The 27,489-nt window shown below is 44.6% G+C and overlaps 2 protein-coding genes across 3 annotated transcripts in view; both read right to left on the minus strand.

Annotated features, from left to right (window-relative positions):
• Positions 1-27,489, minus strand: part of LOC115474405 (uncharacterized protein DDB_G0271670-like) — a 655,547-nt gene that overhangs the window by 556,975 nt on the left and 71,083 nt on the right. For both annotated transcript variants that reach the window (XM_030209864.1, XM_030209856.1), the window contains exon 3: positions 25,090-25,158. In XM_030209864.1, the coding sequence (XP_030065724.1) occupies positions 25,090-25,158 (69 nt within the window). The remainder of the gene's footprint in view (positions 1-25,089; positions 25,159-27,489) is intronic.
• Positions 4,214-20,556, minus strand: LOC115474418. The gene is made up of 3 exons (XM_030209874.1): positions 20,507-20,556; positions 6,388-7,006; positions 4,214-5,026 (listed from the first exon to the last, which is right to left on the minus strand). Exons 2-3 carry the CDS (start codon positions 6,731-6,733, stop codon positions 4,638-4,640), a joined length of 735 nt encoding a protein of 244 aa, XP_030065734.1. The 5' UTR covers positions 6,734-7,006; positions 20,507-20,556; the 3' UTR covers positions 4,214-4,637.

The raw sequence follows: 27,489 nt of genomic DNA on the forward strand, positions 1-27,489 counted from the left end.
ATTGCTGCACTCTTTCGTTCTGGATGGGATTTTTGTCATCCCCTACCAACCTCGAGCATGGTGAGAATCAGACCAGAGCACAGAACCACGGGACTTGCTGATCCAGGGGTGCACGAGATGCTCCTTGGTAAGACTCTATGGACTCCAGGGCTGTTCAATGAATTTCCCCCTTTTTTTTTCCTTCCTTCTCGCCAACGCTGACAGATCAGAATCGTTAATAGCCTCTGCTGCTTTAATGTGAGTTACATGGGGGAGGGGCTGCTATGAGTGGGGTGATGTTGGAGGAGACTGTTGTGGTTAAGGTTGTGATATGTTTGTGGTTGTTCATATGTTTTTTGGGGGTCCTATCGGGGGGGGGGGGGGGAGCTTTCCTTAAAGATTCCAGGACTCCATTGCGACATACTCGAGGCATCTCAGTGTTTGTCTTCGGTGCCTAGGAGGGGGGTAGATGGGAGTCAGGGGGGGACCTTGCTGGGGGCCCCTTCGGAATTTTCAGATACTTGTGACTCTTGTGTGGAGCCTGATAGGTACCCCCCATGACCACGGCCTAAGCTGTGTGTTGTATCCCTTAATGTGGATGGTATACATTCCCCAATAAAACAGACTATAGACTCCTACAGTCCCTGAAGAGATTACATACAAATGTCACCCTAATGCAGGAAACATACTTGAGCAAATTAGATTGGAACATTCCAAGTTGCGAAGAGACTGGGTTGGGGAGCTTTTTTATGCCCCCTTCAATGACCACCAAAGGGGAGCGGCCATACTGATTAAAAAGACTTTAGCTTTCACACTTCATAATTCTTACCAAGACCCAGAGGGACGTTGGGTGGTGATGACAGGAGACTAAAGTAGCGTTGTGCAGTCTTTATACCCCTAACATCTACACACACAAATTCTTTACTCACATCAGAGCAAGACTGGCTATGTTTGATGACTACTCCCTTATAATAGGGGGAGACTTTAACATTACCACTGATCCCTCAATAGACTGCAAACTGCCTAGACAGCCTCTAGGGGACCATAACCACAAGGGAGTCAATTATCTGATTGAGGAGCTAGCAGTGTTGGATGTTTGGAAAGTACTCTACATGGAGAGGCGAGACTTCACTTTCTTTTTTCACCCACACAAGGTACACGCACGCTTGGATTATATCTTTGTTTCTCTGGCATTGCTCCACTCTGTAATGCAGGGGGCGATAGGTGATGCCAAGGTGTCCGACGACGCCCCGGTGTGGGTTGATTTTACCTGGGGTGCCCCCTCCCAGTCTCCACAGTGGCATACGAACCCTGCCCTTTACCAAAATAATGAATTAAAGGTATACCTCAGGAAAGCTTGGTTAGGTTATCTGACTGATAACCAAGTAGAGGACGTAGGGCCTCGGATTTTTTGGGAGTCACCTAAAGTAATTATCAGAGGTAAAATTATTGCATTCACCTCAGCACTCAACAAAAAGAGGGAGCAGGACATATTAGAGGTGGCAGAGCCTGTACAGCAGAATCGACTTCTGTATCTTGAGCAGAAGTAGTAGTTACAGAGTCTTTTGGACGCGTGGCCTTGTATAATATCAAGCTCTATAAATACTGACTACATGGGTAGGGCAACAAAACAGGTAAATTGCTGGCATCCTTATTGAGACTCCCAAGCCAATAAAAGCAATATTGCTAGGATCAAAGGCAAAGCAGGGACAACTTATAACACACTGCCTGATATACAAAAGGAATTCTCCCACTTTTACACCTCCTTATATGATTCAGGTTCCTTCTCAAGCCCAATTTCTGAGGCGACTTTTGGACACCTGCAGTTGCCGAGCCTTACAGTGGAGCAAGCTGACGTCCTCAATACGCCACTGAGTGGTAAGGAGGTGCAGGGGGCTATCAAACGCTTAAAACTGGCCAAGGCCCCAAGGTCGGACAGGTTGGGCACAGACTTTTATAAGATCTCCTCATTACACTTTTTATTCACATGTGTGAAGATATTCAGGAATCTAAGGTCATGATTGGAGGAGTGGCCTAGTGGTTAGGGTGGTGGACTTTGGTCCTGGGGAACTGAGGAACTGAGTTCGATTCCCACTTCAGGCACAGGCAGCTCCTTGTGACTCTGGGCAAGTCACTTAACCCTCCATTGCCCCATGTAAGCCGCATTGAGCCTGCCATGAGTGGGAAAGCGCGGGGTACAAATGTAATAAAATAAATAAAATGGGCCCTACCCTGAACCATGTCTATATCATTGTATTGCCGAAGCCGGGGAAAGACCCCGAATTGGAAGGCTCCTATCAGCCTATCTCCCTTTTGAACCAAGACCTCAAGATTCTGGCAGGGGTTTTAGCAGCTTGGTTAGGAAAGTTCCTTCCCCTTCTTGTCCACCTCGACCAAGTGGGTTTTGCCCAAGATAGATATGCATCAGCTAACATTTTAAAGGACTGTAGAATACTTTGGGAAGGGGCTGAACGATCAGGAGACACAATCTTAGCAAGTCTGGATGCAGAGAAAGCGTTTGACAAAGTGATATGGCAATACCTGTTTTGGATTCTTCGGCATTTTGGCATCTCAGGCACCTTTCTGGACTGGGTGCAGGTGTTGTACAGTAACCCCATGGCTCAACTTATTAATGACATTCTTACGGACCCCATTTCTTTGGGCTTGGGCACAAGACAGGGATGCCATCTTTCCCCTTTCTTATTTGTGCTCTCTTTGAAACCTTTGGCTGCCCGGACTCGGCAGGAGCCGGGGATGGATGGCATCCGAGTGGGGGTGTATAAGCACCGTGTGAACCTGTTTGCTGATATGTCATTACTCATCAATAACGCAACCACTATGCTCCAGATTATTATGAGGATCATACAGGAGTTTGGGAACTTCACAGGTCTGCAAATTAACTTTGGGAAATTCGAGGCTCTTCCTATCACTAGCCCGTGCAAAAGTGCTTCCCTTGTGGACTTTCCCTTGAAGTAGGCATGCACAGGGATTAAATATTTGGGGGTTCATTTGAGTGCATACTATGAGTGGATGTACAGGAAAAATGTCAGAGAAACTGGATACATCATCTGTGTGCACAATGGAACGACCTTCCAGTTAATTTTTTGGGTCGCAAAGCCCTCGCCAAAATGGTACTTCTTCCTAAACTGTTATACCCACTTCAGATGTTACCTCTGGATGGCTATGAAAGAGGAGGGGCTCTATCGCAGCGTTATTAGTTCGTTTATCTGGCACTCTAAGTGGCCTCTTATCGCTTTTGCTAAACTAACCCATAACAGACCCAAGGGGTGAGTATGACTCACAAATCTCAAACTTTACAATGTAGCTTCACTATTGAGATGGATCCATGAGTTACACACCATGTCCGCACAGTATGCCCTTTCTTGTAGAGTTGATGTGCTCCTCTTGATGTGTTCTCTGCCTAGAACAGACAAGGGCATTTTAAGAGAAGCACCTTGGGTAGGAATCAGTTCATGCTAACTTTGGGTAAAGCGTGTCCAGTTATGGTCCCGGGTCCAGTCCGTAGAGGCAGTGGGTTCCCAAGAATACACAATCCACACGGGTTTATATATATATGGTGTATTGTATTTGCATATATAAGCTCACAGCACTTAGTACAGGTAAATATTACAATGCTGTTATCGGTGTGTGTGTGTGTGGATGGGAATCAAGGAGAGAAAGGTAAGGATAGGTGTGTTCAGAGGAAAAGAAAGAGGGAGAGCCTCAGCGTAAGGCTGAAGGAGAAGGGGGGCCAGAGCCAGGTGCTCTGGTGGCTAAAGATGTGGGTGTGCAGAGAAAGAGAGAATGAGAAGAGCCATGTGCTCTGACTTATGCACCTATCAGGAACAGAGAGGGATCAAATAACTTCTTTCCTTCCCAGCCTTTGTTATCAGCTATTTCCTTTGCAAACTCCAGTTTAATTTCCTGATATAAGGCAGGTGACCACTTTCACAGGTTTTAATCTTTGAAGTCCCTAGTTTTGGAGCCTGTCTGGCTTTCATTGTTCTCAGAGAGACCTGGTCCCTGATGCCTAGAGAGGACAAAGGTGTGTTAAGTAGGGGTACTTGAGAAACAAAGGGCTAGCAGGCAGCTGGGCAACATTTGGTCCATCTGCCATCCTCAGGGATTCCTGAGGGAGGGGGGAGTTATCAGAAGCTGGTTTCATAGTAATCTAAGTATGTCCAGCAATCCTGACATCTCCAACACATCCTTTTTTTTTTTTTGTGTATGGAGGCAAGATGGAAGCAAACCTAGATACCTGATTTGTCACTGTAGTGGCGACTGTTCATGTTCCTATACCTCCAGTTATATTGCTCCTGCTAGTTGTAGCAGGTCCCCTGTCCTGCTCATTCATATCTCCACAGTAGTGAAATAAGTCCCATTATGAGCCCTAGCCTCGTGCCTTAGATTGGGCAGTCATTAGTGGGCTGGGCTAACCCAATATGCCACCTCTTACCCATCTTGGAGCAGAATGGACAGTGCATAAGGGATGCAGACATTTTGGTGATAAAGGCCTACAGGTAGCAGGATGCCAAGTATAAAAAGCCCAAATTAACCTGCCAGTCTAGAGTGGTTCCAAGGTAGATGATGGGACTGTTAGAAAAAGCCCAATTAACTACTGGGAAGAAAGTAGTGTGTGCATTTGTGTGTATGCTGCCTTACAGGGGTGACGGCATTTTATAGGTTAGACTTTGCAAAGAGTTGTACACGTGTCTAAGTTTACAGCACATGAAGATCATAACAATGCATAGCAATACTTGTACAAATGTTAAAATAATGATAGGGTGAATTAAAACATTAAAGACATGATCAGCTGTAGGTGAATATCCAAAGAATATTTCCCATACTGAAACATGGGAGTCTTGTAGCAAGTTTTGAACAGTTTGTCTAATTGGTCCATTCTCATAGGTGATGGTATGATTCACTTCTCTGGAGGTTGTTTTCAGATGGTCCATATAGGCATGGAATTCAGTAAAGTTCAGTAGTTTGTGTAAAGTCTCTTCTCCCATGCCCAGAGGGAGTGGATGTACAGCGTATGGAATAAAATCTGGAATGTCAAGAGAGTCATTGGTAACCAGAGGTGCAGAATATGTCGTCTTATCAATAGTGATGGAAACCAGCGGTGTATGACTACACCAAGTATTGTTCTGTACATAGTTCGAACTGTACAGCAAAGTGTTCTTAGGGAAGTGGATGTCATGTAATTGGGGAGCAATGGAAAAAGAAATAGTTTGAGGAAAGAACAGATTAAAACAAGTGTCCAGCTCCAAGGTATTACACCCTATGTGAGACAGTGAGTGAATACAAAAGTTTGGCAGTCAGCGTACAGGAGGATGAATTGTTCCAGCAGGAGCTGTCCCTCTCTTTAAACTGATGAGGTTCACACTGGAAATGAAAGGGCGTCTGCTGGCATAGGTTAGGGTCCATTGGTTTGAATGATGTCCAATTATTGTCCAGGGGGTTGCACACATGCGAGATGGTCCAAAGGATACATTATTAACTTGCACACCAATATTAACAACAGGGTAAATAACTGTATGTTGTCCTGACCATGGGATCAAAGTACAGATAGAGAATCCTTATTGTGAACAGATTGGAACACTAACCGTCCACCAAGCAAGGTGAGCTATAGCAAATTCCGGTAATTTGGTGCTAGCCATCTGAACAAGAGATGGTGGCCAGTGGCCTAACTTAGACGTGATCAGAATTTCCTTTAAGATAGTGATAAGATCGATCTGTATTTGATCACAGGCCATAGCCCATGAAATATTCTTTCCCAACCTGTATTCTTCATGTGCTGAAGTCACAATTTTCTGTTCTATAATGGGTGATATAAGAGCAAAGGTATCTACAATTACACTAGATAGTTTAGCTGAAGCCTCATTAATAATATGTTGTCAGGTAAACCCTTCAGAAGCATGTTGAGCTGTGGATCCCATCTTATTGCAGAGCACCTCTATAGCAATTGTATTAAGGGCTCCCAGTGGAGTTCCTGTGCCCCCTAAAATGGTGTCCAATAATTCCCGCTTGTATCTAGAGGGATTGGCTGGGGGTGTGACTAACTGCATATCCAACCACGTATTAACCATATGTATGTGGCTGGTAACAAATTGAGAGCAGTTTGGATATTTGGTAGTGACTAGAAATACTTTAGGAAACAGATACCAAGTAAAAAAAAGTGGTATTCTACATCATATAAAACATCATGGGGTGCATCGTATTTAATCTCAAATGGTTTCCCCTCCTGAAACAAATTAATATCTGAGAGGTACAGAATAGGAGGAGTTGAGGTGGTAGGGGGGGGTGGCAGGAGGAGTGGTAAGTAAGCAAGGTACATCAAAAAGAAAGAAGTCTCAATAATGTGCCGTTGATTACTTTGAATCCACGTATACGTGATCTGCCACGTACCTTTATCCTGGCAGGAAATATTGTACACAATCAAGGCAGGAGGGCCTAGAAAGTATTTCTCTGGGGGTGCAATCAATTCTTGTGTTCTTTCTATGGAAGTGGAAATTGGTGGAGCCCACTCTGCGTGAGTGATGTTTAAGGAATAGTATGCTAGTCTGTCCTGTGCCGAACAGAAACTCAGGATAACCAGGTCTTTTCCTTCAGGGAATGGTGGGGGTATTTCTTGATAGCGACATACCCCATCTGTGGAATTGGCCCAACCAATTGTGCATATTCGGACAATAGTTCCTGTAATGAGACTTGGGTAAAGGAGAACACATACCACGCTAAACAGAAAACGTGCCATACTAGAAGTACACTATCACAGTAAAATAACTAACCTATTTATAAAAACTTACTTATACACCACCTCAAAAGAAATAATGTTTACTATTGTTTACTAAGTATTATCATCACTATTGAATGCGTGTATAGGACTCCTCAACTATAGAGATAGGCTCCAACACTATACATCATGAGTGACTACTATAGTTACCACTCTTCAAACATCTTTTGTTCGGAGGGCAGCCTTCTGTGCTGTATTCAGGAATTAGCCATCTGTGCTGTATTCAGGTGAAATCTGAAAACAGAAACTGGTAACCACTCATTATCCATATGGTTTCAACTGGTTGTCTGGCCTTAGGATCTGATATAGGCTTGGGCCTAAGGTATCTGTAACCAAGTATGGTCCATCCCACTTTGCTGTGCCAAAGGGGAGGTTTGGTCTAGGGTTTAGGAGAATGACCTTACTCCCCCACTTTGAGTAGTCATAAATCAGAATCTTTAACCTGCACCTCCTGTAGATAATCCCTAGACTTTTCTGTGTGTGCCAGCACAGTGGTCTGGATTTCTTTTAGGTTTCTTGCAGGGATTTCATCCACTCGTTTGCAAGAACTACAGTCTGATCCTCTAGGAGAAAAGGATGTAGCAGGTTTTCCCATCGAGGCATTGGCCTTCCCATTAAGGCTTCATAGGGGGCAAAACCTGTGGACTTATAGACATTGGCTCTGATACGCATAAGGACCAAAGGGAAGGCCTGATCCTAATTTTTCCCTGTCAGATTCAGCATAGGGCTGAGATGTGCTTTGATTGTTTGATTCATACGTTCTACCTACCCCGCTGCTTGGGGATGGTACGAAATGTGCAATTGCTGTTCTATGCCTAGAAAATCAAACAATTCCTTGACTAGCTGAGAAACAAACACAGGACCATTATCAGATTAAACAGCCTTAGGAATTCCCCAAAGTGTAAAAAATTGCATAGTTAAGACCTCAGCTGTGGTTCTGGCAGTTTGACCTGATACAGGAAATGCCTCTACCCAGTGGGAAAAGGAATAGACTATCGTGAGTAAAAATCTGTTTTTCCTAGCTGTTAAAGGGAGAGGGCCCACATGATCTATCTGTAGCCTCTCAAATGGGCCCCGTGGTGGCGCTCTCATCAGCTGTCCCCTTTTCTTTTTAGGTTGTCTCCCAAATGAAGCACAAATCACACAGGAGGCCACATGATCCTGTATGTCATGTTTCATTTCTGGCCACCAGACCAACATATTCAGGGTTGCCAGCATCTCTTCAGTTTTAGGGTGCCCCATGGAACCTGCTCCATGAACCCACTGCATCCAATCTGTCCCTTGAGCTCTGGGGATAGCTATAACCAATCCTTCCTCCTTCTTCACACACAGCATGTCTTTCTGTATAGTGAGTGTGAGAAAGGGTGTATGCTGGTAAGTGTTATATGGTGTGATGCACTAGTCGCTTCAGATTGGAAAGCTCTGAGTCATTTTCCTGCAGTGTACAGAAATAATCTGGTGGCACCACCTGATCATAATCAGTGGACCGTGTGGTCATGGCTACCACCTGGGTCGGCTCATACCAGGGCCATATGGGGCCTACATGGCATGCTTCCTTGGCTAGTGAATCTGCTAAAGTGTTTCCTTTCACTAAAAGGGTCTTTCTTTCTGTGTGCTTTCACCTTGACTAAATGAACTTTCTGAAATGTTTTACTTACTTCTTGTGCCATAGCCCATAGTGCTGAATGTTTTACAATGGACCCATCTGTGGAGTTAAAGTTATGGCTTAACCACCATGGCAGCAATGTAATGGCACTTCTGAATACGTAATCTGAATCTAAAATTATCTGTATTTCAGGGTGGGAGTCTTGATATTGCTGCAAAGAGGCCACAAAGGCAGCCAGTTCACAGTATTGTGCCGAGGCTGACCCACAGGAGTACTGCTTCTGCAGAATTACTTGGTTATCTGGGCCCAGTTGTACAACTGCAAAACCTGCTAGTCTCCTTCCTCCCTCACATTGGCTACTGCCATCAATATATACTGTAGGAAGAAAAGGGGATATTCTGTCCAGTACCAGTTCTTTAAATATCAAATGACTGGGGGTACTGGGTGAAGACTGACAGTCATGAGGTTGTCCCTCCAATAAGATCCCTGCAACCTGCACTTTAGGCTCTTTTAGTAATTCAAACTTCACATTCTGTGCCTGCAACATCAGGGTCCAATGGACTATTCTCTCCGTCCTAATTCTACTACAAGCCAACTTGCCCTCCACAATGAATTTAAGGGGGGCGTGGTGGCTACATATGTATGTGGTTTGAGCACCAATAATATACGGAAACTTTTGCATAGCGGCATAGGCAGCCAGAACATGTTTTTCACAGGGTCCCATTTTAAGTTCTGGAGACGTGAGAACTCTGGAAAAGAAAGCAATTGGCCGGTCTGTCCCTCCTAAGCGCTGTGTTAGGGCAGCCCCTATACTGTTCTCACCAACCACTGGGTATAGAAAAAAATTCTGCTTGTGATCTGGGGGAGCAAGGACAGGAGCCGAAGTCAAAGTCTGCTGGAGTTTAGTCACTGCCTCTGTGTCCTCTGACTCCCAAACATATTCTTTACGTTTAAGCAGGGAGTATAGTGGAGCAGCCACTTCAGCATAGTTGTGAATAAAATCACGGCAGCACCCTGTAAGCCCTAGCAATGATTGGAGGGATTTCTGATCTGTAGAAAGAGGTAATTTCTGTATGAGATCTATTCTCTGAGAATCTATGGCATTACCCTCCTGGGCAATGGTGACTCCTAGAAAGGAAACCTGTGGTTTACACAACTGAGCTTTGGGGATTTACTTTAAGACCAGCTTCCAAAAGAGCTTTTAAAATCTCTCTTACCCATTGGGCCCAGTGGTCAGATTCAGTTTCAGATTGAATTAGAATGTCATCAACATATTGGATTATATTGTCTCTACAAGATACATGGGCTAGGGCTTCCTGCATATTTAACATTTCTAAAGCACTACTAGGGTTACGCAGCGCTGTACAATTTAACATAGAAGGACAGTCCCTGCTCAAAGAGCTTACAATCTAATGGACAAATGTACAGTCAGTCAAGTAGAGGCAGTCTAGATTTCATGAAAGGTATAACGGTTAGGTGCCGAAGGCAACATTGAAGAGGTGGGCTTTGAGCAAGGATTTGAAGATGGGTAGGGAGGGGGCTTGGCGTAGGGGCTCAGGAAGTTGATTCCACGCATAGGGTGAGACGAGGCAGAATGGGCGGAGCCTGGAGTTGGCGGTGGTGGAGAAGGGTACTGAGAGGAGGGATTTGTCCTGTGAGCAGAGGTTACGGGCAGGAATGTAAGGGGAGATGAGGGTAGAGAGGTAATGAGGGGCTGCAGACTGAGTGCATTTGTAGGTGAGAAGGAGAAGCTTGAACTGTATGCAGTATCTGATCAGAAGCCAGTGAAGCGACCTGAGAAGAGGAGTGATATGAGTATATCGGTTCAGGTAGAATATAAGACATGCAGCAGAGTTCTGAACGGACTGAAGGGGGGATAGATGGTTAAGTGGGAGGCCAGTGAGGAGTAGGTTGCATAGTCAAGGCGAGAGGTAATGAGAGCGTGGATGAGAGTTCGGGTGGTGTGCTCAGAGAGGAAAGGGTGAATTTTGCTGATGTTAAAGAGGAAGAAGCGACAGGTCTTGGCTGTCTGCTGGATATGCGCAGAGAAGGAGAGGGAGGAGTCGAAGATGACTCCGAGGTTGCGGGCAGATGAGACGGGGAGGATGAGGGTGTTATTAACTGAGTTTGAGAGCGGAGGAAGAGGAGAAGTGGGTTTTGGTGGAAAGACGATAAGCTTGGTCTTAGCCATGTTCAGTTTCAAGTGACGGTTGGACATCCATGCAGCAATGTCGAATAAGCAGGCCGATACGTTGGCCTGGGTCTCCACGGTGATGTCTGGTGTGGAGAGATACAGCTGGGTGTCATCAGCATAGAGACTGGAAACCATGAGATGAGATCAGTGAGCCCAGGGAAGAGGTGTAGATTGAAAAAAGAAGGGGTCGACGTGATGACGCGGAGCTGAGCGGAAGCCTCTGACACCGGCTCCGACTCGAGCGTGTAAAAATCTGCAAAATTACCCGCGATCTCCCCCCAAGTTGTTCCTCTGCTCTGTACCATCTGACGGCGGAAGGCGAGGGCTATAAAAGAATACTCCAGCAGAGAATAGCGCTGCAAGCGAAGGAGGGTATGCCCGCTAAGACCCCGTGAGGAAAGCAGAACTCCAGCGCGACGCAGGTTAAAATGGCGGCGGCCTCTGAGATGGCGATGGCGGGAACGACTCCAGCAGAGGTGGTTCGAGACTTGGCGCAACAGATCTCCGCGATGTTGGAAGAAAAATTATCAAAATTGCAGTCTTCGGTAGATCAGATACGCGAGACGCTGGAACGCCAAAGCGCCAGATTGCAACTCGTGGAGGAAAGAGTGTCGGGTTGTGAAGATGCAGCCGTAGGGGCGAACGAGTGCAAGGCAGCGTTGGAGAGGAAATGTGAGCAGCTGACACAGAAGGTGGATGATCTTGAGAACCGCAGCAGGCGGAATAATCTTCGGATAGTGGGCATTCCAGAAGCAGTAAAAGCGACGGAGCTTCGAAAATTTGTAGAACAATGGCTGCCTAAAGAACTGGGCCTGGACAGTAGCAAATATCCTTTGCAAGTGGAGAGAGTCCACAGAGTAGGAGCGGTACATGCGAATGAAAGCAGGCCAAGGCAAGTACTGGCAAAACTGTTAAATTACATGGATAAGGAATCACTGCTGCAGGCATATAGAAGTAATCCAGGCCTTGCTTATGAGGGAGAGAAAATAATGCTTTTTCAAGACTATTCGGCAATAGTCTCGGACCAACGGAAAGCCATGGGCCGTCATTGTAAAAGACTATATGACAAAGGAGTACGCTTTGCCTTATTGTACCCCGCGAAGGTGCGGGTACTGCATGAAAACAAAACTCTATTTTTCAATGAAGCAGCAGATCTAGAAAAGTTTGTGTCAACACTACCTTGAGAGAATGCAGCAGCAGAAAAGTCAGGCGACGGACGAATTTTTAAAAAATGGCGGAGCTAGATGGGACAGAGTTACATCTATAGAAAAAAAAAATTTTTGGTAGCAGACAAGGCAAGATCAGAGATGAATCAACAATGACGATTGCAAGTATCATCGTACTCAAGGATATTAGCAGACAGGCAGTTTACTGGTTCATCATGTCAACATGAATGAGGAAAATCGAGAGAAGACACTGGACTATGAACTATTCAGCTACAGTTATAACAGGTTACAATGTTGGAGTCTCACTTGAGCTCCTGGTTAAGAATTTTCTTCTTTTTTAGGAGCACAAGTGCTCAATAACTAGACTATAATGTTCAGATATGTGTTGAGAGGAGAAGGAAAAAATTTGGGGTAACACCAGGAGGGGGGAGGGTAGAGGAAGAGAGGGCGGAGTTCGGGAGAGTTGGTGGTGTAAAAGGGGAGTGTGAGTGTTGAGCACTGGCGTGCACAAGGGGTATGTGTGCTCAGAGGAATAGAATCAAAGGGGTAACACAAGGGAAAGGAGGAATGGGCGGGGGTGGGGGAAGAATAGAGAAGGCGAGGGGAGGGAAGGGGGGAATGAGAGGTTCCTTACAAATACCTATGTGGAGTGTGTACAAACGAAGGGAGAGACCAGAGGGCAAGAGGAGAGGAGAGATTGAAAAGCCACAGAACTTGGGGCAGTGTGTGTTAGCTCTGAGGGCTCAGCTGGGAAGCCTTCAGATAGTAAGGGGAACTATTGTGCAAGATGACAGGAGACATTATGTTATGAATGGCTTGTCTTAAGATTGTGTCGCTGAATGTGGACGGAGTGCACTCTCCGGTAGAGAGAACTAAGATTCTGCAGGCTCTTAAGCGCCAGAAAGCTGACGTGGCCATGATTCAGGAAACCCACCTAAGTAAGCTAGAACACCTTAAGTTAAAGAAGGATTGGGTGGGAGATATATTCTTTGCATCATATAATGGAAGGCAGCGGGGGGTTGCCATACTGTTCCAGAAAAATGTGGCCTTTGACTTACATAATATGTACCAGGACCCAGATGGGCGTTACTTGATAGTGACTGGTGAATTGCAAGGGAAAAGGGTGGGATTATGCAATGTCTATGCACCCAATGTTTATAGCCACAAGTTCTTCATTTTATTGAAAGCCAAGCTGGTAACATTAGATGAATATCAACTTATAGTTGGGGGGGACTTTAACATCACTAGCGATCCCTCAATAGATTGCAAGCCACCACGGAGAGCAGGGAGAGACCATGAGGACAAGGGTGTGAACTTGCTGATGAGAGATTTAGATTTGGCGGATATATGGAGGCAACAACACTTAACAGACACTGATTACACTTTCTTTTCTCACCCTCATGGGGTCCACTCTCGACTTGACTGTCTGCTTATATCACACTCACTCAGTGTTACAGCAAATCGATCGGGAATTGTAGAGCCAGCTGTGTCAGACCATGCACTAGTGTGGGCAGAGTTGTCCTGGGGTAGAAGGGAAGGACCGGCCCGATGGCGGATGAACCCGGCGCTATATAGGAACAGGGACTTCTGCTCCGAATTAAGGAAGTGCTGGTTGAATTACATAGCAGAGAATGATGCAGGGGAAGTGAGCCCTAGAATTTTTTGGGAGGCTGCAAAGGCAGTGCTAAGAGGGAAAATTATCGCTTACGTTGCCTCCAAAAATAAAAAACGGAGGGAAAAAATAAAAGATCTCACAAAGAAATTGCGGGAGGCGCGTAGAATACTTATGGGTCACTCCTCGGACTGTAATAGAAAGACATACATGGAGTGTAGGAAAGAAATACAGAATGTGCTGGACGAGGAAGCGAGTTACAATGTTAAATTGTATAAATATAAACTATACCAATGGGGCAATAAAACGGGCAAAATGTTAGCATCTCTCGTGAGTCAGAGGACAACGAGAAAATTTATCAGGAAAATTAGAAACCAGCAAGGGAAAGTATGCGCGCAGTTAACTGACATTCAAGAGGAGTTTCTTCGCTTTTTCTCGTCCCTATATAAGGAGGGTTCCTTTCCAGAAGATAAATGCAGGGAATTTGTCGAAGGGATGGGTTTGGCCACTATCTCAGTAGAACAGCGGCAGATGTTAAATGCGCCGATACAGGGGGAGGAGGTTCAGAAGGTCATCAAGCGTTTAACCTTAGCAAAAGCACCGGGACCCGATGGGCTGGGAGTGGAATACTATAAAATCTTACAAGATACGATTATAGCTCCCTTTGTTGCTATGTGTGAGGACACAAGAGAAGCGGGCACTATGGGACCGGTGTTAAATCACGCACATATAGTTGTACTTCCAAAGCCCGGGAAAGACGGGGAGTTGGTGGGCTCATATAGGCCAATATCTCTGCTGAACCAGGATGTAAAGATTTTGGCAGCGGTGCTGGCGGACCGATTGGGAAGGGTGGTCCCTTGCCTGGTACATCCAGACCAGGTAGGCTTTGTTAAGGGCCGGTATTCGTCGGCCAACATCTTAAAAATATGCAGAGTGCTTCTGGAGGGGAAAGGGAGAACTGGGGATGCCATTCTAGCTAGCCTGGATGCCGAGAAAGCCTTCGATAAAGTGATCTGGAAGTATATGTTTTGGATATTGAGGCGTTTCGGCATCCAGGGAGAATTTTTGAATTGGATTCAGGCACTGTATAGTTCCCCGACGGCTCAAATACTTGTGAACGACTCCCTGACGGATACATTCGCCCTGGGAAGGGGGACCAGGCAGGGGTGCCCGTTGTCGCCCTTATTGTTCATTTTGACACTGGAACCACTAGCTGCAAAAATTAGACAGGAGTCAAGTTTGAAAGGGCTAAGAGTGGGAGGAGAGGAACACAAAATTAATCTGTTCGCAGACGACATGTTGTTGCTGATAGACGATGCGACTGAAACTCTGCCTCGGGTGATGCACACTATTCGAGAATTTGGAGAATTCTCGGGCCTCAGCATAAATTTTGAGAAATCAGAGGCGCTACCGGTTACTGTACCATGTAGATGTAGAGAATCGGCGACTTTTCCTCTGCGCTGGGCACCGGGAGACATTAAATACCTGGGGGTACACCTTAGTGCAGATCAGGTCTGGATATATAAAAGAAACGTAATTGACCGTATAGAGGAGGTAAAAAATTATGTAACCAATGGAAAGACCTACCATTAAACTTTATGGGCAGAATTGCATTAGTGAAAATGGTGTTATTACCCAAGCTCATGTATCCGCTACAAATGCTCCCGCTGTGGGTGAGAAAGGAGGAGGAGAAAAGGTATAGAAGTATTATAGGCACTTTTATCTGGCATTCAAAGCGCTCCAGGATTGCATTTACTAAATTGATTCACGGGAGGGCACAAGGAGGCCTCAGACTCCCAGACCTGAGGAGATATAACGTGGCGGCACTGATGCGGTGGATACATGAGCTGATCTCAGGGGAGGGGCATTATGCCCTCCAGGGTTTTTGGGAGAGCTGGTGCAGTCCAAATGATCCTTTTACAGTATTAGAATCCTGGGTAGTGCAGGGAGCTAGGAAGGTAGTGGAGAACCCATTTGTGGCGGCGCTACAGCGGGCGTGGAGGTGGTGGAGAGGACATGGAGAAGCAGGTAAGGGGGTCAGCCCATTCATGCCACTAGTAGGGAACTTGGCAGGGCAGGGCGTGTCGGTATTTAGGAGCTGGCGGGAAAAGGGATGTCGGTTCATAGGTCAATTTAGGAAACAGGGGGATGACGCCTTTCCAACCTTTGATATGGTAAAGCAGGAACTGCAGATAGCTGGCTCTCAATTCTTTGCTTACTTACAGGCCCGAGACTATGTTCTGAGTGAAGAGCGCAGGACCCGGGCTATAGCTCATTTTACCAAATTGGACCTCCTGTTTATGCAGACTAATCCAATAAGCAATAGACTAACCAGGTGGCATCAAGCGATTAGAGACCATAAAAAAGCACCACATATGATACAATTGGCAGAGAAGTGGAGTGGGGACGTGGTAGAAGAAGTCACGGTGGATCGCCTAGGGGTAACATTTAGAAACCTGAGTAAGATAAACCCGAATGCAGCGTTGCAAGACATCCAGTATAGGATTCTCTACAGGGTGCATATCACAAAAACAAGAGGGAAAGCATTGGGAATGTGGGAGGATGACACATGTAATAAGTGCAAGAGGAGTGTGGGTTCATTCCTACATTCTTTCATGGAATGTCCATCATTGCACTCTCTCTGGGTGAATGCGTTGCGGTTGTTGGAAGAAATTCTGCAACGCACAGTGGAGTGGCATTACTCTGTTACTCTGATGGGATGTGGGGAGGCACTGAAAGGACAGGGACTGGGCGCGGCCCAGATCCACTTTGTATTGCTGGCATTGATAATTTTGAAGACATGTATATTGCAGGAGTGGGTCAATGAGACACCCCCGGAAGTGGAATCATGGAAAAATAGTATGATAGAAATGGGCAGCTGGGTTAACATGACATATAAATTTGCTGTTGCTCTGAGTCTCCGGCAATACCGAGATCTGTGGTGCAGAGCCCAGACATTGCTTTCGCAACAGCACTCCAAATCCAAGTAGTAAAGAATGTGTATAGTTGGGGAAAACTCTCTACTTAGGGGGGGGGGGAGGGGGGGGAAGGGCGGGAGGTGGGGTGAGGGGGGTTAAAAAGAAAATATCATGGAGTCCAATCAGATTAAAGGCTACGCTGTGTTTGTACCATGAACAATTTTAATCAGCACCTGTTACTCTTTGTTTATGTTATAAGATGTATTAAGTCTGACTTCATACACCAATAAAAATATTTAAAAAAAAAAAGAAAAAAGAAGGGGTCCAAGGACAGATCCCTGGGGAACTCCAACAGAGAGCGAGATGGGTGTGGAAGAAGATCCATGAGAGTGCGGTGCGGTGGGAGAGATAGGAGGAGAACCAGGAGAGGACAGAGCCCTGGAACCCAAATGAGGACAGTGTGGCAAGAAGTAAATCATGATTGACAGTGTCAAAAGCGGCAGATAGATCGAGGAGGATAAGGATGGAGTAGTGGCCTCTGGATTTGGCAAGGAACAGGTCATTACAGACTTTAGAGAGTACTGTTTCTGTCGAGTGTAGAGGGCGAAAACCAGATTGAAGTGGATCGAGGATGGCCTGAGAGGAGAGGAAATCAAGGCAGCGGCTGTGAACGGCGCGCTCAAGTATTTTGAAGAGGAAGGGTAGGAGGGAGATGGGGCGGTAGTTGGAGGGGCAGGTAGGGTCAAGTGATGTTTTTTTGAGGAGAGGTGTGACTACAGCGTGCCTGAAGGTGTCAGGGACAGTTGCAGTGGAGAGAGAGAGGTTGAGGATATGACAGATGGAGGGGGTGACAGTATGAGAGATGGTGTTAAGTAAGTTGGTGGGGATGGGATCAGAGGAACAAGTTGTGCATTTCGAGGAGGAAAGAAGGCGGGCGGTTTCCTCCTCGGTGATATCAGGAAAGGAGGAGAAAGAGTTGGTTGGTTGAGGGAGAGGGTTGAAGAGTGAAGAGGAGGAGGTGGCTTGGTAGTGAATTCAAGGTTGATCTTTTGCACCTTGTCGCGGAAGTAGTCAGCCAGTGATTGAGGAGAGAGTGAGGGGGGTGGGTGGGAGCGGAGGGCACTTTGAGGAGGGAGTTAAGGGTGGCGAAGAGACGACGATGTTTTTGTCTTTTTGTGTATGGTGTAGTGTGCTGCGTATGCCTTGTAGCGCTATAGAAATGATAAGTAGTAGTAGTAGTAGTAGTATTTGTGGAAAATGAATGGAGAATCCTTATAACCCTGAGGTAACACAGTCCATGCATATTGTTTATTTAGCCACTGAAATGCTGTTTTGTACTGGCATTCCGGGGCCAGAAGCAGGCTCCAAAACCTGAAATGTCTAGGACAGAAAAGAATTTACAGTTGGGGTTTTAGAGATAATTTCCGGGTATGAGGCTACCACCGGCACCACAGATTTTGATACTTGATTTAGCGCACGGAAATCTATGGTCAGTCTAAAGGAGCCTCCTGGTTTAACTACTGGCCAAGCTGGTGAGTTGCATGTAGAAGAGATCGGTCTAATTATGCCCCCCTCGTCCAGTACCTGTATAATCTTAGCTACGGGTTCTATTGCCTGATGAGGTACCGGATATTGCTTTTGTGGTGGAGGATCCTCTCCTTCCAACAGGATTACTGCGGACATTCTGCCACATTCTAGTTTGTCTTGTGCCCAGACAGGGATGTCTGTAAACTCTGTGGGAATTACACTCTGATCGTACTGTTGGTCAGCTTTTGTGCATTGTATGGCCAAATGCATGGGAATTACTTCGTGCACCAAAATTGTAGACATTTTTGGGGATCCAATACATTGCCACAATGTAAGAGAAGTCATATCCACTAACTGGTTGAGGACATCAATTCCAATTATCTCCTTTTCTGTGCTCACTATAGTGGAGATACTGGTTTCCAAAATTTCATTATCATGTTCCCTCTGCATCTGCACCGGGATACCCCATTTAACTGGGATAGCCACACAGTTGGTAACTGTGTCATTGACCCCTTGGATTTTATATATTTGTACCTTTTCCTGATCTGCCATAAGAGAAGCCCTACTTGTAAAACTGATTCCAGCCCCTGTGTCAATCAACGCTAATTTATCCTGACCCCCTATCCGGCTGTTCACATTGGGGTGCCACAAGTGTCCAATATCAAGGGTGCCACAAACCTTGATATTCTGAGTCTGTCTCCTTCCCCCTCTCCCGAGGTGCTGGAAGTGAGTGCTCAGGTAAGTGAAAGGAGTCAGGCTGGGCCCAAAAGGTTTGGGATTGTTTGATATTTGGACATCCCTAGTCCTTGTTTTCTTGCTTATTCTGGGCAGCTATCAATTCACTTTTTATTCTAATTCTAGCTGCATGGAATATTTATCTTGCTCCCACTTAGTTTTCTGCTGTGCTAACTGGTCTCTCTGTGCTTTGAGCTCATGAAAAGGGATGTAGCCTGAGGAATTTCTAAAATTACATCTGCCCTCTCCAGGGGGCCTGTCCTGTGTTTCCTGAACTATTGTTGAGGGATGGCCCTTCTGCTTGCCATTTCTTTGCTTCTGACACAGTAATTACCTGGGATGGCTGAGTTTTCCACACATATCCAATCCTGAGCATTAAAGTGGCAAAAGGAGTTTCTTTGGGATCCTCAGCAAACAATCGGAGATGTTTAGTAATCTCAGGGGATAGGATTTCCAATAGAAATTCTTTATGCTATTTCTGACCATAATCTCCTGTTTTGGGCCAACCCTCCTGGTCTCGAAAGACTGCTTCCAGCACCCACAATCTGTATGCAAATTGTTCTAGTGTGTCATTTGGCAGGGGTGCAAGTGTTCTAAATGCTTGCATTTGAGTACAGTGAAATAATTGCTCAAGACCCTTTTTCACCAACTGGTATGAGTGGGTGAGAGATCCTACTTTAATATAGTGTGGTCCTAAAGCAACGTGCATAAGCCTGTCAAAGACAGACGTTTTCCTCCCATTTGCACCATTCATTCATATTAAAAGGCATAGGGCTGACCTTCTGTATTATCCTTTCAATGCCACTATCCTTTAATGAGTCATACAGTACCAGGTTTACTGGTGTTCGGGGGTCTGTACTGGAGTCAGTTTCTGTGTCTCCAGAATCATCCCTGTCCCTCAGATTAGTGCCTGAGCCTGGGGTTTCCTCATCTGTGCATGTCTGAGTGCTTAAGTCAGTGTTTTCAGTCTTAGATTTGACCCCACTTCTCAAGTCCACTACACACATTTCTGTGTTCTTTTATGTTTCTATGAATTGAAAGCCTAGCTTATAGGGTGTTTCATAGGCTCCCGCCTGAGGGAGAAATTCTCGGGATCCGCCAGTGCACAGAGTTAATCTGGTCCTTTGAGGCACATTTACTTTTTAAATGTTTTAATTCTGTTTTAGCCTCATCCAATTGTTCATTTACATATAAGAAGGAGTTTGTGGCTTGCAAAACTTGTGTACGTTGCATAGAAATGCAAACTTGTTAACTTGGTTAACTTAGTGCACTGAGTGGTCAGTGCTGCATTTTCCTGTTTCAGACTAATGAGCCCCCTACACAGGCCTTGTATAAAAAGACATTTCCTTTTCATTTACTTTCTTTTTGAACTCTTGGTAATGATGTATCATTTGTTTTTGGATGTTATACCAGGAATCCTCCGGGAATTCCCCATCATATGGGCCTCCCTTCTTATTACAATATGCCTGTACAATTACCTTTAGTTCTTTACGATCAAAAGCGTCCATGTTTGAGGCTGCCGAAAATACTTCTTATTGGTATCGGGGCCTAGCTAGTCTCTTTATAGATATATGTATATGGAACTAGCTCTGTGTGCCTCTTTTATAGAGAAGAGGGACTGGAGACACAGTTCAGAATGAATATAGATTAAGCAAGGCAGGTAAAAGATTAGATATGCCAGCTATCAGTTCCTGTCAGGCTAAGCTGACTTTCACCAGGACAGAAACTAGCAGGATAGAGAAATAGTGTATAATGACAGAAAATTAAGTGGTTATCAAAGAAAGATATGTAGTGTATTAAATGTGGGACTGTTACACTTCATGCCCCTTCCAATACAAAGTTGGAGGATACATCCATCTTTTCAGAGCAGCCCAAACACAGCATTAAATTAATTCAACTTTCAATCCACCCTAACAAGCCTAGACGTACATATCAAAACATGCAACCAAAAAAAACAAAAAAAAGTCCTTACTTACCCAGCTGAAGATCCTCTTGTGAAACCGAGACAGAGCCCCCAAAATGTCAGCATTCATTGTCCAGTTATGGTCCCAGGTCCAGTCCGTAGAGGCAGTGGGTTCCCAAGAATACACAATCCACACGGGTTTATATATATATGGTGTATTGTATTTGTATATATAGGCTCACAGCACTTAGTACAGGTAAATATTACAATTCTGTATCGGTGTGTGTGTGTGTGGATGGGAATCAAGGAGAGAAAGGTAAGGATAGAGGTGTACAGAGGAAAAGAGAGAGGGAGAGCCTCAGGGTAGGGCTGAAGGAGAAGGGGGGCCAGAGCCAGGTGCTCTGGTGGCTAAAGATGTGGGTGTGCAGAGAAAGAGAGAACGAGAAGATCCATGTGCTCTGACTTATATACCTAACAGGAACAGAGAGGGATCAAATAACAAAGGCTGGGAAGGAAAGAAGTTATCAGCTATTTCCTTTGCAAACTCCAGTTTAAATTCCTGATGTAAGGCAGGTGACCACTTTCACAGGTTTTAATCTTTGAAGTCCCTAGTTTTGGAGCCTGTCTGGCTTTCACTGTTCTCAGAGAGCCCTGGTCCCCAATGCCTAGAGAGGACAAAGGTGTGTTAAGTAGGGGTACTTGAGAAACAAAGGGCTAGCAGGCAGCTAGGCAACAACTGGTCCATCTGTCATCCTCAGGGATTCCTGAGGGAGGGGGGAGGTATCAGAAGCTGGTTTCATATTAATCTAAGTATGTCCAGCAATCCTGACAGGAAGGTGTACCCATTTCTATCTCTAGTGAACAAGCCTGATTTCCCAGCCAGTATGGGACAGTGTTCATTTCGGTGGTGGCCACAGGGGTCTGCCAATACTTGGGACACCTGATGGAACTGGGTGGAACCCACTTTCCTTCCTTTGATCAGATCAAGCGAGCGTGCAACCTTTCAAATTCACAGTTTTTTCAGTTCTTATTATATTATAATTCTGTGGCGCAAGCTGTGGGTTCACCTTTGTGCTTCACCCATTTAGACCAATTATTTTTAAGCATCCCTGCCCCCCTCAACACACTTTCCCGATGGTATCACTTGATTGGAGATAACAGGCTAGATCCTCATTTAGAACAGCTGACCACACATTGGAGTGCAGATCTAGGTGAGACAATTTCCCAGGATCTCATATGAGGGCATTTGAGACTATACCCAAGATTACAGTGAACACTGCACTTCAGGACATCCAGTATAGAATTCTATATAAAGTGCGTATCACCAGACAGTGTGGGAGGGACATAGGCCTCTGGGATGATGACAAGTGTATAAAGTGCCACTCTGCAAGGGACACTCTTCTCCACTCTTTTTTGAAGTGACCTGCACTTTCACATTTGTGGTCTCATTCCCTGGTGGTCATTGAACAGACCCTGCATTGCCCTTTTGAATGGTCCTATACTGTGTTATTTTTGTGTGATGAGGGGCAGCTTAGGCATGAGGGACTGAATGAAGTGCAATGTAAGTTAACTATGACAGCAACCCTGTTAGTTAAAAAATGCATTTTACATTACTGGGCAGACAACACCCCCCTCCAAAGCAAAATGGCACAATCTCATGAAGGAAATGATGGAGTGGGTGTCTCTCCAATACTCTCTCACGGTGTTGAAAAGAGATTGCCTATACTGAGAAATATGAAAAGATATTCTAAACTGAACCTAGGAGAAACTGATGAGCTGGGGGACCCTTAGATATGGGTTCCAATCTAGGTGCCTGTGAGCAGTGGAGACCTGAGGGGGGGATGTGGTTTGTTGCTTGGAGGGGGCTGGGTAACGAATTAAGAAAACGATCAAGGGAGGAACATCGAACTGGCACTTACTAGTATACAATAATACTTTTCTATGTACACTTTTACACAGTTTGGTTTACAGTTGGATCTGTGTGTATTTTCATTGGTGTTGGATTTGCGATGCTTTGTACCTACCTTTGATTCAATAAAGATACTTTCAAAAAAAAAAAAAAAAAGTTGAGAAATTGACATTGCTACATGAAAACTGTCGGAGTTCTGCTGCTTATTTTATCCATATATGTTTGTAAACTGGCTGCTCCTGCTCTACTTGTCAGCAAATACATATGCCCTTCCGAGCGTCTTTATAGGTTTTTATTACAAAAGAAGATTCCATGTTTAGCAGAGCCTTTTGTAAAATACTACCAGAACCAATATCCTGACCCAGACACCAATTCCAGTCTCAACATTCTATGTAAAACAGGCTCCATATGTGCCATCTTTACCCTAGAATGGCAGCTCCAAATTCCAGAACGTAGCCCTCCCCCAAATAACCAAAATGCATAATTTAACTTGAACTGTAGACCAAATGTAAGAAAGTCTCACAAACATCCAATTTAAGCAGTATAGTGAGTGAATTAAACAATAAAAATTTTAGAGGGGAGTGTCTAAGGCCCAACCAAGAACCACTGCCTCATATTCAGCCACAGAAACCAAATCAAACTCGGAGCCCAGCTTCTCCTTTATACTTTAACTCAATTCATTTTGATAACTTACTAGAAAACAAAATCCATCTATACAACTTTGTGATTGAAGCCCCTTAATTACCCTGGTTTTATCACAGATGAAGAATGCCAAAAATTCAACAACCTTTAAAATGTGGCATTGTATTTATTTACAGAACTGACAAATATTTAGTATGGTGTCTTGAGTTTTATTATATCAAAATTAGCAAACAGTATGTGACTGAAAAATACAATAAACTAAGCCAGATAATATATTATCACTGAAAGAAACGGCCAGCATAAATATGCTCATTAGTAAATGACACAGACATTAGGAAAAATATACAGAAGTATTTAACCAAGTAGAGCATTCTGGCTGAAAGCTGCGTTTCTTCAGAAAGGCTAAAAGTGATTGTGAGTTTCGCAAGTGTTACGTTACCCAGGAAAAATAAATAAAAAAAATTCTATGGTGTATATCACATCACAGAAATAAATAGTACATATACGATGACAATTTCAAATGTATATGTGCAGTTTTACCCCCAAGTGGCCACCCACATCAACAGATGCAGATTACTATCTGTACATGTGTACTTGCAGAACAGTTTCAAAATGGAATTACCTGAGTATTTCTCTTTGAAAATTATCTGCAAGGTATTACTTGGGTATTTCTCTTTGAAAATTAGCTGCAAGGTAATCGTGCAAAATTGTTCCCATAATCCAGCAACTCATGGACTAGACAAAGTGAATTTGGATCCTTCATCAGATGAAGATATTTAGACTTCTTATATCTGTTGATTAGGTATCTACCATATACAGGGCAAGGAATTCAATACAAAAGACCACTAAATATTTCTTCCATCATCACTAGACTGCTTTTACAACACATTTTTGTTACAATAACTATATATTATTCTAGGACACATAGAGAGTGAATATTAGATGCTAAATATGCTACCTTAATTTGAATTCTAGATCAGAGGTCATCAATGCCAGTCCTCTAGGGCAGTGTTTCCCAAGTCAGTCCTGGAGTATCCTCTTATTAGTCAGGTTTTCAGGATATCCACAATTAATATGCATGAAAGATCTGCGTATAATGTGGATATCCTGAAAATCTGACTGGCAAAGGGGGTACTCCAGGATTGACTTGGGAAACACTGCTCTAGGGCCACAAATGGGTTTGGTATGCAGTATATTCAGAATATTTATCAGATTATTTACATTCATTAGGTCTAATAACAGGTCTAATTTACACAGCCTAGTTATCTTGAAAACCAAATTCATTTGTTTCCATTGAGTAACAGCAGTAAAAACTGACTTCTTGAATTAAGCATGTGTTAAAACTGTTTAAAAAATAGTTAAAATACTAATATTAAGTGCTATACAACTACATGTTATAAAATGCAGAGCGTAATCAATTTTTCAGACACTATTATGTGTCCAAATGAAATAATTTAATAGAGAATATATCACAAAGGTCTGTCAACACCATAATATATTCTAGCACCACTAAACTATTTCAGTTCAACATATAACAAAGATTACAATAATCTATTTTTGTATTTAACACAAAAGTTGGTCCTACAACATTTTACAGGTGAAGCAATACCGCAATCAGTCTATTAAAATATTTCAATATTCTTCTCAAGTCCTGAAGATATTCAAGTTCACAATGCTTCCAAAGTAAGCATCCACATTCTTTACAAGACAACTGAGACTACATGGGTAGCTATTCCCAAAGTGAAACAAATCCCTCAGTGAAACTGGAGCCAGCAAATGCCGCTGGTACAAAAATACCTGTGGAATTTGCATCTGCTTTAGAACAGAAGACAAAAACGGGCAAGGAATTCAGAAGAAAATGTCCACTCCTTTCTCTCTCTCACCCATCTGAGGTCACAGTTATACTTTTAACCACTGATGAAAGAGCAATTTTCAGCCTTGGGTATTTACCCTAACTGTTACCAGGGTCAATTCATTTGCAAACTGTTTTCAATGTACACCATGGCGTGCCTCATTCTTAACCATTTTCAGTCTTTTCTAAACCAGATGCTCACTAAACAACTAGACATTTCCAAAGTATTTTCTAACACAAGCATGAAATTTACCTTAGTATGCTTTGCTCCACGTAAATGGGACTGAAGGGTTGCAGCACTCATACAAGTAACTTTGCAGAGCTAAGTGTGAAAAAATAAATGAATATACAATTATACAAGAGCTCCAAAGGCTTAAATACTACTGTTGAAGAAACAGCTGGTCGTATCACTAAACTTCTAAAATAAATAGCCTAACACGAAAATACTCCAGCATCAAAATGAAGTGAAAACATATTTAATTGCACATAAAAATGCCCCAGAAAAACTTAGCTACATTTAGAACACTGGAATTAAATATAATTGCAAAGCGTTAACAAAATTTGCTCACCACTGGCAAACTTTGTTAACAGGAGATTTGATTTTGATAAATATTCACCGCTCATGTGTATGTGAAACATCTACTGGATTTCCAGTAAAGCGAAAGCTACATACCTGCAGAAGGTACTCTCCAAGGACAGCACGCTGATTGTTCTCATGAATGGGTGACATCCACGGCAGACCCTCCGATCGGAGATCTTCACTAGCAACAGCATTTGCTAGCCCTCGCATGCGCGACCATCTTCCCGCCCGAACGCGAGCGTGTTCGCCAGTCCAGTAAATAGCAAAGACAAGGGAAGACACAACTCCAAAGGGGAGGCGGGTGGGTAGGTAAGAACAATCAGCCTGCTGTCCTCGGAGAATACCTTCTACAGGCAGTGGCGTAGCCACAGGTGGGTTTGGGTGGGCAAGGGCCCACCCGCTTTGGACTCAGGCCCACCCAAAATTGTGACAATCTTGCTGTGGCTGGTGGGGATCCCCAAACCTTGCCAGCTGAAGATTTTCTCTCCTTGGGCAGCCAGCACTCTTCCAAATATCAGCCAGAAGCATTTGCCTTAAGCTGACGCTGAGACCAGCCCTTCTGCACATGCTCAGTTTTTGCACATGCAAAAGCACTAAACATGCACGGCCTCCTGACAGCAGCCTCAGTTTGAGGCAAGTGCTACCAGCTGCTATTTGGAAGAGTGCTGGCTGCTGGAGGAGGAGGAGGAGGAAATCTTCAGTATTTAATATTTGGGGTTTATGGGTAGAGAGATAGAGAGGGGTGGAGAGAGGAGCAAACCAGAGGGGGACCTGGGGGGGGGGGGGGAGCAAATTCCATGCCCACCTACCTTGGGGTCAGGCCCACCCAAAATTGGCCAACTGGCTACGCCCCTGTCTACAGGTATGTAGCTTTCGCTTTCTCCGAGGACAAGCAGGCTGCTTGTTCTCAGGAATGGGGTATCCCTAGCCCCCAAGCTCACTCAAAACAAACAACCTTGGTCAATTGGGCCTCGCAACGGCGAGGACAAAACTGAGATTGACCTAACTTATTCAACTAACTGAGAGTGCAGCCTGGAACAGAATAAAAATGGGCCTGGAGGGGGGGGGGGGGGGTGGAGTTGGATTCTAAACCCCGAACAGATTCTGCAGCACCAACTGCCCGAACTGACTGTCGCGTCGGGTATCCTGCTGTAGGCAGTAATGAGATGTGAATGTGTGGACAGATGACCACGTCGCAGCCTTGCAAATCTCTTCAATAGTGGCTAAGTGGGCCACTGACGCTGCCATGGCTCGAACACTATGAGCCGTGACATGACCCTCAAGAGTCAGCCCAGCCTGGGGCGTAAGTGAAGGAAATGCAATTTGCTAACCAATTGGATAAGATGCGTTTCCCGACAGCCACTTTCCTTCTGTTGGGATCAAAAGAAACAAACATTTGGGCGGACTGTCTGTGGGGCTGTGTCCGCTCCAGATAGAAGGCCAATGCTCGCTTGCAGTCCAATGTGTGCAGCTGACGTTCAGCAGGGCGGGTATGAGGACGGGGAAAGAATGTTGGCAAGACAATTGACTGATTCAGATGGAACTCCGACACCACCTTCAGCAAGAACTTAGGGTGAGTGTGAAGGACTACTCTGTTATGATGAAATTTAGTATAAGGAGCATGAGCTACTAAGGCTTGAAGCTCACTGACTCTGCAAGCTGAAGTGACTGCCACCAAGAAAATGACCTTCCAAGTCAAGTACTTCAGATGGCAGGAATTAAGTGGCTCGAAAGGAGATTTCATCAGCTGGGTGAGAACGACATTGAGATCCCATGACACTGTAGGAAGTTTGATGGGGGGCTCTGACAAAAGCAAACCTCTCATGAAGCGAACAACTAAAGGCTGTCCCGAGATCGGCTTACCTTCCACACGGTAATGGTATGCACTAATCGCACTAAGATGAACCCTTACAGAGTTGGTTTTAAGACCAGACTCGGACAAGTGCAGAAGGTATTCAAGCAGGGTCTGTGTAGGACAGGAGCGAGGATCTAAGGCCTTGCTGTCACACCAGATGGCAAACCTCCTCCATAGAAAAGTAACTCTTCTTAGTGGAATCTTTCCTGGAAGCAAGA

Source organism: Microcaecilia unicolor, chromosome 1 (assembly GCF_901765095.1).
Source record: "Microcaecilia unicolor chromosome 1, aMicUni1.1, whole genome shotgun sequence".
Classification (NCBI taxonomy): Eukaryota; Metazoa; Chordata; class Amphibia; order Gymnophiona; family Siphonopidae; genus Microcaecilia; species Microcaecilia unicolor.